Source organism: Cnephaeus nilssonii (assembly GCF_951640355.1).
Source record: "Cnephaeus nilssonii genome assembly, chromosome: 4".
Taxonomy (NCBI): domain Eukaryota; kingdom Metazoa; phylum Chordata; class Mammalia; order Chiroptera; family Vespertilionidae; genus Cnephaeus; species Cnephaeus nilssonii.
In genome coordinates this window covers 74,856,571-74,876,309 of record NC_137075.1, presented here as the reverse complement: position 1 = coordinate 74,876,309, position 19,739 = coordinate 74,856,571, and the positions used below count along the sequence as shown (strand labels likewise).

The following is a 19,739-nucleotide window of genomic DNA, read 5'->3' as shown; positions in this document are numbered from 1 at the left end:
TAAATATTAGAGGAAACCTTTTCAGCTATCCCTAGAATGCTATATATTTTTTAATTTATCACTTACTGGACTTGCTAATAAGCTATGAATCTAGAATTAGTATTTAAAAAAGAGAGATAATAGGGTCTTCTAGAAATTAAATCTTAATAGTGGCTCAGTATTTGAAATTTGCAGCACAATTCCTCTCTAAGAAGGGGGCAAATATTGACCCTTATAAATAATCTGTAATAATTTATTTTAGGGGATTAGAACATAAAGAAAGGGACCTTGGACAGATACATATATCCCACAGGTCTGTTTCATTCTCTTTTATGATCTAAAAGCAAACGCAGACCTACAGATTGTTCCTCGGACTGCGGCAGGATGTCCATGCCCATGGCTGAAGAATGTCCCATTGTGTATATACACTGAGTGGCCAGGTTATTATGATCTCTGAACGCATAATAATCTGGCCACTCAGTGTATATCCTCTATAATAAAAGGCTAATATGCAAATTGTCCCCTCGACCAGGAGTTCGACCAGCAGGCAGGCCGGCCAACCGCCCATGTCCCCTCCCCCTGGCCAGGCTGGCCAGACCCCACCCATGCATGAATTCATGCACCGGGCCTCTAATACACACACACACACACACACACACACACACACACACACACTCACTCTGAATGGCCAGATTATTATGCGTTCAGAGATCATAATAATCTGGCACTCAGTGTATGTACTACAACTTCTTTATTCATTCATCCATTGACAGGCATAGTTAGCACAGTGGTTAAGAGCACTGCCTATGTAATCTTAGGCAAGTTCCTTAGCTTCTTTAAACCTAAGTTGTTTATAAAACAAGTAATAATAGCTGATATTTATTAAATACTTATCAAGTACTGGGCATGTTCCAAAGGTTTTACATGTGTCACGTAATTAATCTTTGTAACAATTCTGTGAGATAGATACTATTCTTTCCATTTTCTAGCTAAGGAAACTCAAGTCCCAGAAATGTTAAGTAATTTGTTCTAGGTCACACAGCTGGTAGGTGGCTGAGTCAGAATTCAGACCCAGGCAAATTGACTCTTGAACCTGCATTCTTGACCACTATGATAGATGGCTTCCATGGAATGATATTACTACTTACCTCCCCTTATTACATGTGGGAAGATAAAATAACATAATGTCCACCATGCACTTAGCTTTTTGTGTGCTTGGCCTTAATAGAAAGTCAGGAAACATTAATTATTGGAATTATTATCCCTTTAATTCAAAATGCTAACTTTCAAAATTGCCAGTGTGAAAATTAATTTAAACAAATGCTTCTGAGAATTTTTGCGACTTAGTTCTTAACAAACTGATTATGCTGAAAATCATAAAAGGGAGCTCAGTTGATCTTCCTATTTTGTTTTAGATTTTTATGTCTTTTTAAATTTTTTTCTGTGACCTTCTCTATCTCTGTCTGAGATTGACTCACTACTCCTGAGAGCAGCAGCACCGAGAGCATGTATTTACTGGCATTTTATTCCTGAGCGATCCCTTTGCCTTCCCATCCCCTGAAATAGCTATCTGATGGTTTTTTCAATGTATCAATTATATAGTGACTTTTTGAGGTACAGGAACTTGATCTATTTTAAAACGTCGTTTCCCCTCTTTTCAGACGCCCTCGGTCCAGAGCTGCCGACGGCCGTTGCAGAGGCAGCAGCCGCTTTCTCCTGGGTGACACGGGAGCCACAGGTGTCTCCCCTCCAAGTGAGCAGAGGAGGTGGTGAGACCGAGGAGGGAAAAGAGGCCCCCTCTGCCGCGTCTGATGTCCCCGGTGTTACTCAGCTGTCGAGAAGATGGGAGCCTCTGGCCACTGCAGTTTCAACCACAGCTGCGCCTCTGTCTTTCGAAGTTACTCCCGCGGTGGAAGGTCGGTAAGGGAGGGAGTGGGACTCAGTGTCACGGGGGTGGATCTTCCCTGTGGGTCAATGAGCAATAGAATGAGAGAGGCAGATGGTGGCCCTGTCACCAGGGTATGCGCACACACCTGGAGAGTGAATAGGAAGGTGGGCGAACTCTTATTTGGAGAGATGTCACACAGCCTCAAAGAATGAGGTGTTAGTTCCCAAGAAAAATCTCCTGGTGGCTTATCTTAGGGGCTGGAGGAAGGCCTCACTTCCCGAGACCTCTCTCCGAGTTGGACAGCTCCGGCTGCTCGGAGTTGTTAAAGGGGGAGAGACGAAGAGAGCAAGCACGCGGGTTTGAATCCCAGCTGTGGCCCTCATTAGTATTGTGGCCTCAAGTAAGTTTCTTAATGTCTTCAAGCCTTGGTTTGTTCATCTTTAAATAATGCCTATCTATCTTAAATGTTATTGTAAGGGTTTGAAATAATGTATACACACTGCTTTCTACATAGGAGGGCCTCAAATGCTCTGATATCTTAAAGACAGTGAAGTTTTCAAATTTGGGTGATTATCAGGATGACAAAAATTATTGTCAATAATTTTAAATTTGTAATTTTTAATAATTACAAAATTATTATTTAATTATTTTTGGGGGCCTCATATGTTTGTCTCATCATTGGTTCAAGTAAAGCCCTCTTTTATCTATTAACTGAGTTATTTTTAACAATGTAATAAATGCCTTCTAATCCTATTATTCTCCTCCCCCTCCCCCCCCTCCCCAGAAATCCCCCAGGGCCTTGTCAGTGATCTACATGTAACCCCATGACCCTTCCCATCTCAACCCCTTCCTCCTCTGACGGTTACTGTCATCCTGAATCTGGTGTTCATCATTTCCTTGACTTCCTCTTTTTTCTTTTTTAAATATGTTTTTATTGACTTCAGAGAGGAAGGGAGAAGGAGAAAGAGATAGAAACATCAATGATGAGAATCATTGATGGGCTGACTCCTGCACAACCCTCACAGGGGATCGAGCCCGCAACCCGGGCATGTGCCCTGACCAGGAATCGAACCGTGACCTCTCCTGGTTCATAGGTCGACACTCAACCACTGAGTCATGCTGGCTGGGCTTGACTTCCTTTCCTTTTAGTTTTATTGCATCTATATTTATTCCTAAAATTATACATTTAAAAATTTTAGTTTTTTTTTTAACTTTATAAAATCAGTATTATCCTGTAGGTAGTCTTTTTGGGACTTACTTTTTTTTTTTCCTTAATGTTCTATGGCCAAGATTTACTTACTCTAGCTCTTTTGTTTTGACTGCTTTTAATACTCCATTATGAAAATATATCACAGTTTATTCATTCAGTCTTCCTCCAGGCTCTCCTAGTGATTTGCATTTGGGTCATTTCCAGGTTTAGCTATTGCGAGCCTTGCTGCCATGAGTATTCTTTTTCATATTCTCCATTGTGCATGTGGAGGAGTTTCTCTTGGGTATATACTTAGGAACTGAATTGCTGGGCCATAAGGTATATGACTGTCTGACTTTTGGAGGAATGGCTCACTGTTTTCCAAAGTGACTGCACCAATTTATACTCCCAACAACAATATATGTGAGACTATCTTGGGAGCTTTTAAGAATATTTTCTCAGGCTTTACCACTAAGGAGATTCTGATTCAGTAAGTTGGGATATGTGGAAAGCATGAAATTGACATTAAAAAAATTATCTCAATAGATTCTGATGACCAATCCAGGCTTGCAAAATGCTACTTTCATAGAATTTTTAGATTTGGGAAGATCTGGCGCTAAATTTGGCTGCTTTGAACTTGAGCAGATTCCAGACACAGATCTAGGCGCTTACTCTTTGACTTGATTTTTAAAATAGTCTTTGGGGTGGGGGGGGGGCAATGGTAAGATATGTACACATATAATATCTTAATAAAAAATAAAATAAAATAGTCTTTGGTATACCATTTAATAAATTTTTCTATTTTTGGTAATACATTAAATCCATAATATTGTCAATAGAATAAATGGGAGACTGAAATTTAAAAACAAAGTTCTGGTTTGAGACAGTATATTTTCCTGCAAGATGAAGTGTTTGTCTTGGAAAGGGGGAGCTGGTTTAAGTGTCATTAATCACGGGTTGCGTATAAAGTAAAAACACATGTGTACATTTCCCAACATGATCATCTTTGGGTCAAGTGCTATCTCTTGTGTTTGGCAGACCTAATGGACACAGTCACAGGGCCAAAAGAGGAGTTGTTCACACCAGTTTTGGGCTCTCCCGTGACACCCCCTGGAATAATGGAGGAGGCACCCAGCATCTCCCCAGCACTTTCTGATTCTGAGGCATCCTCTGAGAGAAGAACCGTTGTTCCATCCGTTAGCGATATTAATACAGCTGCCCCATATGGCCTGGACCAACTTGAATCTGAAGGTACCCATGCTTTGAAGGGAATCTTTCCTAGGACGGATTGAATGAGTCACTGAGCAATGATGTATTGAGAAAAGAGTAAGACGTGGATTCAACCTGCAGTGTAGATCAGGGGTCAGTAAACTATGGCCCAGCCAAATGTGGCCTGCCATCTGTTTTTTTGTTTTGTTTTGTTTTGTTTTTTTGTGGCCTGTAAGCTGAGAATGGTCTTTGCATTTTAATTTTTATTTATTTATTTAAAAATTTATCTTTATTGTTGAATTTATTACAGATGTCCCCTATTGTCCCCCATTAACCCCCTCCTTCCCATCACCCTCTCCTCAGGCCTTCGCTGCACTATTGTCAGTGTCCAGGGGCTATGCATATATGCATGTAAGTTCTTTGGTTAATCTCTTCCCCACCCGCCTTCCCTCTGAGAATCATCTGTCTGTTGCATGCTTCCATGTCTCTGGAGCTATTTCGTTTGCCAGTTTATTTTGTTCAATAGATTCCACATATGAACCAGATCATGTGATACTTGTCTTTCACTTACTGGCTCGTTTGGCTTAGCATAATACTCTTCAGGTCCCTTCATGTTATCTCAAAGGGTAAGAGATTCTTCTTTTTTTTTACTGTTGCATAGTATTCCATTGTGTATATCAACTCATCTACTGATAGGAACTTAGACTCTTTCCAGATCTTTGCTATTGTAAATACAAACAAAAGAAGAATAGTATTCTGTGACATGGAAAAGTTATATGAAATTCACATTTCAGTGTTCCTAAAGAAAGTTGCATTGGAACACAGCCACACGTGTTCATTTATGTAGTGTCTGTGGCTACTTTGGTGCCAGAGCAGCAGTGAGTAGTTGGGACAGACTGAATGCCCACATAGCCTAAGATATTTACAATAGGGCCCTTTACTGAAAAAGCTTGCTGACCCCTGGTCTAGATCAGTAGTTCTCTACTCCATTTGAACATTAGCATCACCTTGGGGAACTTTTAAAAAAACCCAATGATCTTTTGGTTCATAGGTTGACACTCAACCACTGAGCTATGCCAGCCGGGCATTCACATTTTAAAAGAGTGTTTGAGGTGCGTTAAATATGCAGTTGTATCGAGAATACTGGTTTACATGGAAAACTTGAGTTTCCCCATCTGATTTTCTTGGATGGAAGTTTTAATGTGGATTGTATTTTCATAACACTGCTCTGGTTGTTCATGTCGGGCTATTCTGTTTTATTCATAACATCTCCTGGTTAGGATGTCTCACTGTTTGGAAAGAGACAGTCTTCTCCCCTGTTAAGATTGAGAAATTCATGCCAGATTATTCTTTCCAAGACACTGGCGTTGAGCATGAAACAGATGCTTGGAGCACAGCTGCCAAACAGGAAGCCTGGGAATATGATGAAAGGCTGTTTCATTCATCAGCATTTTGGCAGGTGAATAGCTCCTGGCTGGAGGTGCAGAATATCCAGAGATTTGTAGTGCTGAGCTTCTTTCTTTCTTTTTTAAAAAAATACATTTTTTATTGATTTTAGAGAAGAAGGGAGAGGGAGAGAAAGATAGAAACATCAATGATGAGAGAGAATCATTGATTGGCTGCCTCCTGCACACCCCTCACTGGGGATCGAGTCTACAACCTGGGCATGTGCCCTGACAAGGAATCGAACCATGACCTTCTGGTTCCACACTGGCTGGACCCGAGTTTCTTTTTTTAAAATTTATTTATATGTTTTTATTGATTTTTTACAGAGAGGAAGGGAGAGGGATAGAGAGTTAGAAACACCGATTGGAGAGAAACATCAATCAGCTGCCTCCTGCACACCCCCTACTGGGAATGTGTCCACAACCAAGGTACATGCCCTTGACCAGAATCGAACCTGGGACCTTTCAGTCCACAGGCCGACCCTCTGTCCACTGCGCCAAACCGGTTAGGGCTGGACCCAAGTTTCTTAAACTAATCTGGAAGGCACGTAACCTTTAGGCACTGAATTAGCCATGTGGTTGATGCGGTGAAGACAGGCTCTGCTGTTATCTTGTACTTCGTCTGCTCTACAGCAGGGAAGGTGGTTCAGCCAGGTTGCAGCAGACTCTGTTGCAGACGTTCAGGGTTACACTGTAGTTTTCTGACAGCGAAACATGACATTTTAGGAGTGATGTGGAGAATTCCATAGTAGAATGCTGCTTTAAGAAATGGATCAAAGCGAGCTCAGAGGCTAGCAGCTCTTGCACTTCCCATTAAGATAAAAATCGTATGACTTTGAGCTCAGTCTCCTATTAGCTCTCTGCTCACAATGCCATCTGGAAACAGCCATTTTCCCCAAATTAACCTGAATTAGAGATGACAGCTTTACCCAGCAGGGCTTATTAAATCAGAGAAGAAATAATTATATTTGTGAATAATCTATACTTGCGAAACTGCAATAATTTTCTAAATTTAGTAGATGATGGCAGTTGTATTGAACTGTGTGAGAATTTTCTTAACTTGTTGAAGGTATCCTGGAGTTTTAGGTTTTCTACACAACTCAATTCCAACTTCTTTTTGAGAATATATTTTGTCAGCTTTTTTATCTAAATTATGATCCTTGTCAAGGCTTAAAAATGATGTTTTTGGTTTGAAATTTCAGGAGAAATTCTTGTTTGAAAAACATACTTTCATTCAAGTGACTGTATAGTATCTTTGTCTGTGTGGTGCCTCATAGTTGGTATTGAAGTCAAGGTGTTTTGTCTCTTTCTCTTATTGGTCAACTAGAAATGAATTGGGAAACGCATTTTTTTAAATGGAATTATGAAGAAGTCTCAGAGATGTTTTTCTTTAATAGCTCCACTGAGGATACTTAACTCATGTAATTTTTATGAGAGAAATGTTTGCTTTTCACCTGCACTTTAATTCAAAACATCAATTTTTGGGATCTTCCCAGTACTCATTTTCAGAGAGCAGTTATAAAAGTATTTTCTCAGTTCTCATGTAACTTCTCAATTCAGAAGGCAGCTGGAATGAATGAATGAAAAGGAGCATTCAAAATCTCATCCCGAGGCCAAGTTTATGTGATTTACCTCTGGGTGCTGCTATATAGATTGTGATATTAAAGATCAAGCAGAGTGTGGTGAATTTGAACTATCACTCCTACTAATATGAAATTAAGGATGTTCACTCTAATTTTGTTAAGAATGGGCTCAAGTTTGGCCTTTGCTCTTGGAAATGCTTTGGATTAAATTTTGTCTCAGAAGCAGAGCCACTAAAATGATATACAAGTGGGGAAGATGTGGAGTAGAGTACTCAATTTAATCTTTGCCTTATTTTCGAGTGTATTATGTGACACTGTGAAACCCAGAATTGCTGGTGATTTCAGTTATTGATTGCCTTCATTGTCTTGTTCTGAAATCATCATACTTTCTCTGGCATTTATGATAGATCTGTTCTTAACTACCCGCGTGCTCTGTAAGGATGTACAGTAAATTTCGTAGCGCTCAGCATGGTCATCACATGTTTGCTAATATAGCCAGTGGTATTGTAAAAGTATTTAAAATCCATACTGTGATATACTACCCTAAAGCTTTGCTTACAAAATATTCTGTTGAAGAAAGATACCAGAAATCATTCTCAGTTTTCTAGTATGCTTCTTTAATATAAGGAATTAATTTATTGGTATAATCACCTCAAGTAAACATTGTTCTAGAGTTGATTCTTCCCATCATTTCTTTTGCACCTTCGTTGCCCAAAACCAAAAAGTTAGCACTGCTTAGTAAACTCGCCCATAGACACTCATGAAATTTTACATAATGATGACAAAAGAATTTAACTTTGTATATATTCAGTAGTTTTATATATTCATTTATTTATGTGTGCATTTTATAATTATTTGGTGATTTAGATAATACAAAGAAGAAATGGGGGTAGATCTTGCTTTTTAGGGAGCATAAATTTTAGTAGAAGTAAGACAGGTACATAAATAACAGAAATGCAAGATAGAAAGTAGAAAAATATCTCGCTTACAGAAATAAGGAATTGATATTTATGCTTGTGAGTCTTTTGTGTTGTGTTTAGGTGTATAGACTTGTGTATATGTATGTATATAGGTAATTCTATTGATAATAAAAAGAAAATAAATGGTGATGAATCCAAAACTATGGAAAGCATTCTAAACACTAGCAATCAATTGCTTTACACATGTAATCGAGTAGGTTTTTCTGATTTAGCTTATTGGGTAGAGAAGTTACTTCTTAAGAATAGTTTTTAGTAACAGAAGTGGCTGTTTTTCAATGTAGCAGAGTCAACCAGGTACCTAGCCTTGGATTCACAAATACTTCATTTATAGGAAACGGCCATGTCTGTCTTGAGGGAAATGTTCAGAATCCCAGGCCAAAGGATTGGTTCTGAGTGGTCCAGCTGGCTCACACCCAGGGTTGAGAATCCCTGTGAGCACTGGTCCAAGCAGGGCTTCCCCTTGTGGGGGCTTTTATGCAGCTGTTGAAGCAAACATGTAGCTTGCAACTGCATCCTGGGCTGTGGAGATTTCAAAGACATTTTAGATGTTTGCAGAAAATTAAGGCTTTTTTTAAAAGACATGATTTGTTTCAATATAGTGATAGATATAACTCTCCTTTTACTAGTGTAAACATGAGAATTGTATTGCCTTGGAGTATAAACAATTAGAAATCTTAACCATGTATGAAGTAATGTGGGAATCATCAACTGCACTTTCCCAGACTGTATTCATAACATGAGGTTGTTTTGGCATGAGAAGACGCCTTACCATGGAAATGCATACATATCCCCAAAGGAAAAAATTGGAAGAAAAATATAATGCATTAATGTGAATGGCCTTAGGAGATTTTCACATGTTCACACGTGGAGACATTCAATTTGTCCTGAAAGATTTACATTGATTCTGACTGCATTTATCTTCAGTGCCATTTCTTCTTCAGCCATTCTACCTCCATTCTACATGGTTCGATGCCTGCAAACAAAATATTCTACGTAAATTTCTTTTATAAAAACACTATAAAGGACTTCCACGGTTTTAGCGTGAGAAGGAGGTTGTCCAGGTACACAGAGGGCCTGACCCTGCTCCCTCTGGATTTTCTCAAGGTATCTGCTGCTCACGCCCTCTGAGCCCCCTTTCCTATTAAAACTCTAACGCAGATGAAAACTCTCATTTTTTTTTTTCAACTGAAATTTGTAGGAAATTTAAAACTATTTGGCTCCAACCTAAGGGAACACAAAGCAATAAAATCAGAAAAAAGAAAAGAAACATAAAATGAATTAGGCTCAAAAGGCACACAGCCCCCTCTGATCTTACCTTAGTTAACAGGCTCCCAGGACTCATTCCATGCTCCCATTCCATGCTCTGCCTGAGGAAGTTTTGTATGTTCTATACCCAAAGCACTGCAACAACTTTGTCAGGCACTTTGTCGGGCTTTCTGGCTTCTCGGTGCCTCGTTGTTTCCTCCTCCCCATCCCTGCCTCCACATAGAAGAGCCGAGATCAAGATGTAAATTTCATCCAGGGCCCATCACTGAGTAGGGACCCTCCGACCCCATATACGTATATTTGGAAAATATATGGAAAATGGTGGAAAGCACTCTAAACACTAGCAATCAATTATTACGCATATTGTCTGTCCCGACTTCCCTGCTTGAAGGACGCACCTTCAGTCCCTGGGCAGTTGACAGCCAGACCGCTTCATGATTGACACCATGTCCATCCCACCTTTCAGAGGAAATCCCATTCCTGTTAAAAGCGGGGCATGATTCACGTCTAGGCAATATCGCAGTGTTCCCACCACACAATACGCCTTTATGCTAATAGGGTCCTCTGGTTACACTCTATGGCAAATAATACTTACAGCTATATTGGTAAACAGAGGGCTGTGAAGTTCAAGTTAAAAAGATGGGAAGCGGAAATGGAAACAGTTCAGCTCAAACTCCTCCTCCGTTACGAAGCCTCTGAGACCGCCCGCCGCGATGAGCAGTGTGGTGGCACTAGCTCTGGTGCTGGTCTCAAATGGGCATAAGCGGGGTTGTCCCGGCATCATCGTGCATAAGCACTGAGGTCTCGATCCCATTATGTGCTTTCCTTAGACTTCAGTTTTTCCTTGTGAGTAAAGCAGGGATATTGGTGTGAGAATAAGGTGAAATCTTGCATATGTAGTAAGTACATGCATGACCTGGGCAAATACATACTAAGTACTAAATACGTAATAAATATTGCATCATTTACCAATTATAACTATATATATATGTGTATATATATATATATATATATATATATATATATATATATATCACTTATCGTGTACTACTGTGTATTAAATTTTTTTGAAAAAATTACCACTTACCAACCTTTCCTTTCTGGGCAAAAGCAAAAGGGAAAGAAACGGTTGGATTTTTCATTTTCCAGAGAGAAAGGAATAAAATAATAGTTGTCTGCTGAGGGCTTGCCCTTTTCCAAACAGTGATAGAGTTTAATTCTCACTTTCCACGCCCCCAGCCTCTGCTGGCTCCACTGGAGTTTTTCATCCTCTAACTTCTTTTTCTTCTCTGCTTTTTGTTCTACATTAAACTGAGCGATCTCTTCATTTTTCTCCGTGATGTATTTAAGCAGCGAATTATTCCTCCTGGCTAAGAGCTTCCCATCTTCCGTGTTCAATGTGTTCATAAGAGAATCGCTGCTGCTCCTCGCCCCCCTCCTCCTTCCCCCCTCCCCTTCCTTATCCTCTTCCTCTCCTCCTTCACAGCGGATCCAGGCAGGGGTGCAGCGCCTAAAGAGGGCCACCAGGGTTAATTGTTATAATGAAATAGTCACATCCTCTCCTTGCAACCCTGGGTCCGGGGCCAGGTAGGTAATGTAAGTGAGAAAAAAGGAAGGTGCCTAAGACAGCAGGGAGTGGTGCAGTAGGGAGCACACACTCCCTCCTATTCAGGCAGCTGCTCCCGAATGGTTACCAGGAGGAGAATGTGAGCTCAGTGATGCCAGATCTCAGAATTTTTTCCAAGATAAGCTGAGACTTCTGACTTTTATGTGAAATATTCTGATTTTTTAAAAAAAGTGTTGGAGATGAATTCAAGCGTCTGCCTATCATTTCTTTTTATGAACGCACACACCCAAAGTGGATGTCTTCAGCCATTGACCCTCAGTTTGTGCTCTCAGCTGGATTTTCCAAAACCTCCTCAAGGGCAGAGTCAGATCTTTCTGCCTTGTGTCCACAGTGGCCTGTAGGCACCTGATAAGTAAATGGTGATCAGTGATGGAGTGGGTGGTTTTAGGAGCATTACTTTGTTTACTTGATGTGCTTCCTATTTGACTTGCCCTATTTGTTGTTGCTACTATGTTAAATCCACTGCTTTCTTAGGGCCTGAACTTGAGCCCTTTTAATGTGAATGAAGCAGCGGTTCCCAGTCACGTTTTGCTAGAAAGTCAATAGGAATTGGCTTAGATTGCTTGCATCCCGTGGTGGGGTTGAACATTATTTTATTTCTTTCTTGTTGGAATCCATACCAACCTCTGCACTCAGGCAGGTAAGGGTAAGTCAATAAACTTAAGTGATTCTTTCAACCCACTTTGGGAAGCCAGAGTGGAAGGGAGGGAAAGAAAGGAAAGGTGAGAAGAGGGAGACCCTTTTCTGGGAACATTATTGGAGCTAGTCTGTACAAAGGTCATTTTTCCCTGTGGGGCCAGCCCCCCACCCTAGTGTGACTAAAACATGTAGTTGGATTTTCCTTAGGAAGTTGATATCTACTCATTGGAAGCATATACAGAATATATATTCAAAAATTATATCAGAGCCCTTAAAGGAATTATTATCTATTTTGAAGATGAAGATAATTAAAGTGCTGTTCATTTTATTTCTGTTCAATCAACTTATATTGAGGACTTGGTTTGTGCAAGGCACAGTGCTTGATCCTGGGAGGTGGGGCACAAAAAGAGAAGACATGATCTCTGGTTTCCAGGAGCTAAATGCACAGAGGTATGATAAAACATACATGTTCACACAAATTAATATGTAAATCTCATTTTGGATTAGTTGAGTCATGTTTTGAAGTTTGAAGGGGAAATCTACTTTCAGATATAGTTTTGAAAAATTGACATTCAACCTAACTAACCTATAATTTATCTTTTGAGTATATGTGGATTTTTATGTACAAGTTCTGTATATGTTTGCTTTAAGCAAACATTCCTTTAAGACTACTAAATTATTGAAGAGAAAGGTTTATTCTGTATGGTTCAGAATTTATAGGTACAATATTAGTATAGCTTTTATGTTTCTCTCTATAGCTCTCTTGAGAAATAGAGTAGTATTGCTGTAGTCTTACTTTCCGAAGGGGAAAACATGAAAGGCTGTCATCTGAATCCAAAGTGAGTTGTTTAATGAACAGGAGTTAGACCCTAAAACTTACAATTATTGCTCTTGGGCTGAATCCATTAAGAACTGAATTTGATTTGGGGTAGGATTTATAAAAGATATTGGAGAACACCAATTATATGGCATTAAGGCTGAAAAGGGATTTTGTCATGACCAGTAAATGTGAGGGTCGTTATGCACTTGCTAACCAGATATAGGAGATGATGTTATCAAGAGCAGACTCCTCTAATTTAAAGGAAGTAATATTAAACAAAATAAGGAAAGATTTAAACATCTACCTGAAATGTGGGTTGAATCTAAAACATTTTGCAACTGTATGAGCCTAACCAGTGATCACGGACAACGGGGGGGGGGGGGGGGGGGCATGCGTGGGGAGGGGTTTGGGATGGGAATGGGGGGGGATGAGGACAAATATGTGATACCTTAATCAATAAAGTAATTAAAAAAATAGATTTATCACCAAAACTTATGAAGAAAAGATAAGAAGAGGATATATATGAACCAAACCTTCAAGAAATATAACAAAAGTTTAGTAGTAAATGTGAAAAGATTTTTAAAAATCAAGAACTAGTGAGAGGCCACGTTAATTGAGTTTTGGAAGCAATGGCTGGAAGATAAGACTTTTAAAAATATCTTTGACCCATTGGTTGTTCAGGAGTGAGTTGTTTAATATCCATATATTTGTGAATTTTCCAGTTTTCCTTCTATTATTGGTTTCTAGTTTTAAAGCATTTAGTTAGAAAAGATAGTTGGTATAATTTCAATGTTTAAAAAATTTGCTGAGACTTGTTTTGTGACCTAACATATGATCTATCCTCAAGAATATGTACCCTTGAAAAAAATATGTATTCTGCTGCTAGTAGATGGAATATTATGCATATGTCTGTTAGGACTATTTGGGTAAAATATAGGTTAAGTCCAAAAAAAAAAAAAAGTCATTAGATGATTATAGGAAAGATGGCTTAAGAATACTCAAGGGAAATATTTGGGGGGGAAAATAAGCTTTGGATATTTCCTAAGCTCTATTTCAAAAGTACTTTGTACTATGCTCTGTTTAAAAAACATACTGAATTTTAAATAAAAGTAAAATTTTTATATAAAAGTAAAAACAAACCCAAGAAAACCATTTTGCAACTGGTGTTTGAAGTGAACAGATTATCTTGTCTCAAGCTTTTCTATTTTCTCATGCATGTACCTTTTAAATATTGTGAAGGTTAGAATGGAGGAAGTTTCTAGTTATTATATGTAGTATGATAGAGCTCATGGGAAGTTTAAACTTTAGTAAGAAGTTTTCACGAAATTTGTATATATTAATATAGGAGGTTTTTAAAAATCACTGTGAGGAGGCATTTAAAACAGAGAGAACTGAATAAATTAACAGAAATGTCTAAAGCAGAATGTGTAATGAACAGTAACACTTGAGATGCTATCTAATTTTAAAATGCACCCCAGATTACAGATGCTCTTCTGAGTGTTTGAAATTGGAGAATTTGAAAGTGGAGTTTGAAAAGCCAATAAGGGCTCTTACTCAACTTGTTGGCTGCACTTCAAATGCAGAAGACATGGGTGCTTTTGAAAGCACATTGTTTGGCCCAGTGAGTATAGCTCCGTGGTTGAAACCAGGAGGTCACTGTTCGATTCTGTAGTTCGGGCACATGACGGAACCTACCATAGCAAAATGAATAGATCTTGGGTAAAACGTATGCTTTAATGAATTGCACTTTTCAGCTCGACCCATCTCACATGTGAGCTGAAACCCAAGAAATGAACTATAAGGAGTAAGCAAACTGGAAATGTAAAGGGGCTCGAGGAGAAAGGGAAATATCAGGAGTCTACTCTTGGGCGAGTAGCAAAAAGAGGGACCTGGATTCAAATTCCCACATTAAGCCTGTGTCTTTAAAAGGGGAATAAAGTAGTTCCTAGTTTGTATCACAACTTGACTTCCTACAGAAGTAAATTAAATCCTCTTTGGAAAAAAATCATTCCCAATTGAGATCCATCGGTTTTCCACAGATAAAAACCAAGTAAATATAAGCTTGTAATAAAATATCAGCAAACAAGGAAACAGACAGCCACGAATGAGAGTCAGCAGAAAAGGCAAACAATTGATTGGCCTACTCCCTACCTAAGACCTTAGATACTAATGCTATCAGAATAGAATATAAAATATTCATGTGTAAAAGGTTTAAAGAAATACAAGATGAAATCATAAAAATTAGCAAGTCCTAAGAGTCTAATAGAAATGATCCAGTAGATTTTTAAAAAGAACCAAACAAAACATAAAAATATATAATCGTTGGGGGGAAAACTCTCAGTGATTAAATGGTTAAGTATGCAATAAGAGAGTTGGTGACCTGGAAGATAAATTTGAAGACATCATAGAGAGTGCAGCACAAAGAAACAAGTGGGATGACATGAAAGAAAAGCACAGAAAAGGCAGGACAAATAAAAGAACAAATTCATATATCAATAGTGACAGTAAATGCAAGGGGACTAAGTCTGATGCTGGCTGTGGGTTTTTTTGTAGATGTCTTTGTCCACTTGAGGGAGTTTTCTCTTTTTTCCTAGTTTGCTAGAACTTTTTTTAAAAATTGCTTTTTGGTCCTAAGTTGATATTGGATTTTTTCAAATGCTTTTATTGCATCTCCTTTTCCGCACCTATTGAGATGATGATAAGGTTTTTCTGTGAACATGGTGAATTTCACTGTTTGATTTTCAAATGCTAAAGCAGCTTTGTGTTTCTGGGGTAAACCCAATTGGTCATGATGCATAGTTCTTTTTATGTATTGAATTTGATTTGCTAAAATATTTTCCAACAAAATAAAATTTAACACAAAATGCATTAATGGACATATATAAAATACTGTATCCAACCATTGCAGAACACACATTATCTTCAAGCACACATTAAATACTTACAAAAACTATGTACTTGTCCATAAAGCAATAAATTTCAAAGAATTGATACATGCAGGCCACATTCCCTGATGGCTGTTCAATTCAGTTAGAAAAAGAAAAGAAGATAAATTGTCCCAAACCTTTTTAAAAAAGTTATGGATCAAAGCAAAAATCATAGTAGAAAATAAAAATAATTAGAACTGAATCATAGTGAACTATTATATCAAAAGTTATAAGATGAAGGTAAAGGGATGTCTAAAGGGAGATCTTTAGCCTTCAAAGTTTTTATTAGAAAAGAATAAAGCCTGGAAATTAATGAGCTAAACAGCCTCTACCTTAAGCTGTAAAAGCAAAAAAGCCCCAAAGAAAATAGAAGGACGGACAAAATAAAAATAAGATTTTATTTTTCTATTTCATTATTTCATAACAGGTTGACTAACTTTTTGCAAAATGTGTACGGAAGAGCAAAAGCCCCACAAATAGCCAGTGCACTGCTAACGAAGAATAAATTGGAGGAGTGGGGCGCTTGCCCTACCAGATAGTAAGACGTAGAAAACTCTCATTATTTCTGTGTATATTCAGATAATGTGGTGATGGACAGGGGTAATTAAAATGATTAGTGGAACAGAATAGAAAGCATTGAAACAGACACTCCTGTAGGTGTCCTTGACATATGATAGGGATGGCACTGCAGAGCTGCGGGGAAAGCATTTTTTTTTTCATAAAAGTCTGGGACAATTGGTTGTCCATATGGGGGAAAAAATCAGATTGAATGTAACATGATACACGAAAATCATTTCCATATGGTTTAAAAACAGATGTGAAAGACAAAACTTAGAAATCGGAGAAAATTATAACATACATTTCTGAACTAATAATACAGAAGAATTTTTAAAATGTCTGACACAAAAATTGCTAACCATAAAAGGAAATATTGGCAAATTCAGCTCTGTTAGACACTTCTAAAACTAGAGAAGATACTTGTATTACATTTAACTAATAAAGGATCTGTGTCTAGAATAGAAAGAACTAAAAAAACAACAACAAATCAGCCAGGTCGGTATGGCTCAGTGGTTGAGCATCGATCTATCAACCAGGAGGTCACGGTTAGATTCCCGGTCATGCCTGGGTTGCGGGCTGGATCCCCAGTAGGGGGTGTGCAGGAGGCAGGTGATCAATGATTCTCTCATCATTGATGTTTCTATCCCTCTCTCCCTCTCCCTTCCTCTTTAAAGCTATCTATCTATATATTTAAAATATATTTTATTGTTTTTTTACAGAAAGGAAGGGAGAGGGATAGAGAGTTAGAAACACTGATGAGGGAGAAACATCAATCAACTGCCTCCTGCACACCTCCTACTTGGGATGTGCCTGCGACTAAGGTACATGCCCTTGACCAGAATCGAACCTGGGACCCTTGAGTCCACAGGCCGACGCTCTATCCACTGAGCCAAACCAGTTAGGGCTAAAAATATATTTAAAAAATCAAAACTAAAATCAATAGGAGATGATAGACAACCCAAAAGAAAAAGGAGCAAAAAAAAAAAATATATATAACTGAGTGACACAAACATATGATTAAGATACATGACTTCAAAGTATTAGAGAAATGCAAATTACATCTACAGCGACATATTTTATACACACTGTATTAACAAATTAATGTTTGACCAGACCAAAGGTTGGTGAGGATGTGGAGATATGGAAATTTATCTAGACATTATTTAGAGCATTGAACACTTGCCCCAGCAGTTACACTTTTAGGAATACACTCTGGAGAAGCCCTTGAATAGATACACTAGAGATCATCTGTAAGAGTTCAGAGCAGCACTATACATAACACGAAAAGATTGGCAACAACTAAATAGCCCAAATGTTTATTGACCTGAGGATAAAGAAATAAATAGTGACAAATGTGCATAATGGAATACCATAAATTAGTGTGCAATAAACAAGCCAGTGTTTTGTACAAGATGTGTGAAACTTAAAACCACAAATCCAAGTGGGAAAAAAAGTCCCAGGAAAGAACATCCAGTAATATTTTTATGGCATGAAGGGGAAGAAGTTGGTTAAGATGATGGGAGAATAGGCAAAGACAGGCAACAGCATTAGTAATATTCCAATTCTGAAGTTAAATGGTGACTTCTCTGGGGTTTATTTCAGTCTTAAGTTTAATAACATAAATGTTGTATATCTTTCCTTTTGTATATATTTAATATTACATGGTAAAAATGGAAAAACACTTAGCTGGCAGGAATATTTAAGATGTTGGAAACATAATAAAAGCCTATAAATTCTAAGTCAGCTTAACTCTGTGGGCTGAACTTTGTCATTATTCAGCAGCTTCCCGGGTTCCTCAACCCCTTGTGATCCCAGACCGCCATCTGCTGGAGAGTCACTTTATGTCCTCAAAACAGGTTTAATTTTTTTCTTTTCTGGCTTTTAAGCTTTGTGCCCAATTTGATGCCCAAGTTAAAAAAAAATCTGGAGAATAAAAGCAGTGCTATTTCTAGTGCTTTAGTCGCTATTTATGTGTGGAAACCTTGCTACAGTGGCTTTTGGTTATATGGGTATAAGGGTTCCCAGGAAAACACATTGCAGCTTCTTCTTTTAGACATGTCACAGCCATTCCCTTTCGAGGGATAGTGGGAGAGAGGCTAATGCATGCTCAGCCTCTGCCCAGTGAAGCCACCCCATCTCTTTTCTCTTCTTTTCCTTTCTTCCTTTCTTTCTTCTTTCTTTCCTTACTTATTTATTTATTTTTAAAATATATTTTATTGATTTTTTACAGAGAGGAAGGGAGAGGGATAGAGAGTTAGAAACATCGATGAGAGAGAAACATCGATCAGCTGCCTCCTGCACACCTCCTACTGGGGATGTGCCCGCAACCAAGGTACATGCCCTTAACCAGAATCGAACCTGGGACTCTTCAGTCTGCAGGCTGACACTCTATCCACTGAGCCAAACCGGTTAGGGCCACCCCATCTCTTTTCATGCCATCCTTCCTCTTCTTCCTATGCTCTGATTTATTTTCTCTAATTTATTTTCCTTAGAACGAGTTTGAGATTTTGTCAAGGAAAGAAAAGTGCCGCTCAAAGGAGAGGTTTGGCGCTTAAAACTAGTGAATGAGTAGGTTCAGATGAGTCTTTGCAGTTCCAAAGCGGCAGAAAGTACAGGAGAGATCCTATTCTTCTTGTCAGTCCAGTTATGTTGGGGAGCAAGTATTGCTCCTGGGGTTCCTCCAGCTCCCATTGTTGAGATGACATGGTCTCAACCAAGGGTTCCCCTTTGACCCTTTAGTAATATGGTGGGAATGCTAGCTAGCTATTTCTGTCTCTTCTGGAAATCTAAAAATATCGAAATCATATTTAGAAAGTGGAATGAGAAAACCGAACACCTTCGGTGGGAACTGCCTTTTAAATGGCAACTAGACAGGCTGGGACCATAGGGCAAATTCCCTCCCATATCTTCTACTGATTTTGTTGGGAGTTCACCGATGGCCCTGGTCCTGAACAAAATTAAAATTCTGGGTTTTGGTACCTCAGGCAGAAATGTTTGCAATAAATAAAGAAAAAAGGCCTGACCTAGAGTCAAAAATTCCAGCAGGTTTAACAAACCTGTTGGAGGCTCCGCTGTGATGCTTGAGCACCCACGGCAGTTATATCAGCAGCAAAGTAGGCTGTAAGGAAAACAGAGCTCAGTTGAGCCAACAATGCAAGTTTGGCAGATGATGCCTACAATTTATCTGAGTTCCTTCGAAGAACAGGCCCGTGGAAGTACGAAGTATTGTTATGGGTTAGGAAACAGCTATCAGTCAGGGGCTTTCTGATAGGGTGTTTCTGCAGGGAGTCCTCCCCGGGTTTATTGTCTGACTTGGAGGTAGAGTGTCATGTCAGGCCTTTCAGGGCAGGGAGGAAGAGAAGGAAGGCGCTACCATAGAGGGTGAGTGTAGGGGAGATTACGACACATGACACAGGTTGACTTAAGCAGTGTCTTCCAAACCACATCATGAACGTAAGCAACCTTTTGTTGGCCTAGACTTGCTCAGATGCTGCCCTCTCTTCAGATGCAAAAGGATGGAGTGAGATGACTTTTGAGGTCCCTTGCATTGTTTTTATTAGCTCTGAACTTGATATGTTCCCATCTTTATTGAGCTGTGATTGACAAAGTGTAAGGTATTTAACGTGTAC

The 19,739-nt window shown here is 38.8% G+C and overlaps 1 protein-coding gene across 2 annotated transcripts in view; it reads left to right on the top strand.

Annotated features, from left to right (window-relative positions):
- The window catches only part of ARMH4 (armadillo like helical domain containing 4), a 102,311-nt gene that overhangs the window by 16,566 nt on the left and 66,006 nt on the right, over positions 1-19,739 (top strand). For both annotated transcript variants that reach the window (XM_079767637.1, XM_079767636.1), the window contains exons 3-4: positions 1,641-1,895; positions 4,095-4,307. In XM_079767637.1, coding sequence (XP_079623763.1) covers positions 1,641-1,895; positions 4,095-4,307 — 468 coding nt within the window. The remainder of the gene's footprint in view (positions 1-1,640; positions 1,896-4,094; positions 4,308-19,739) is intronic.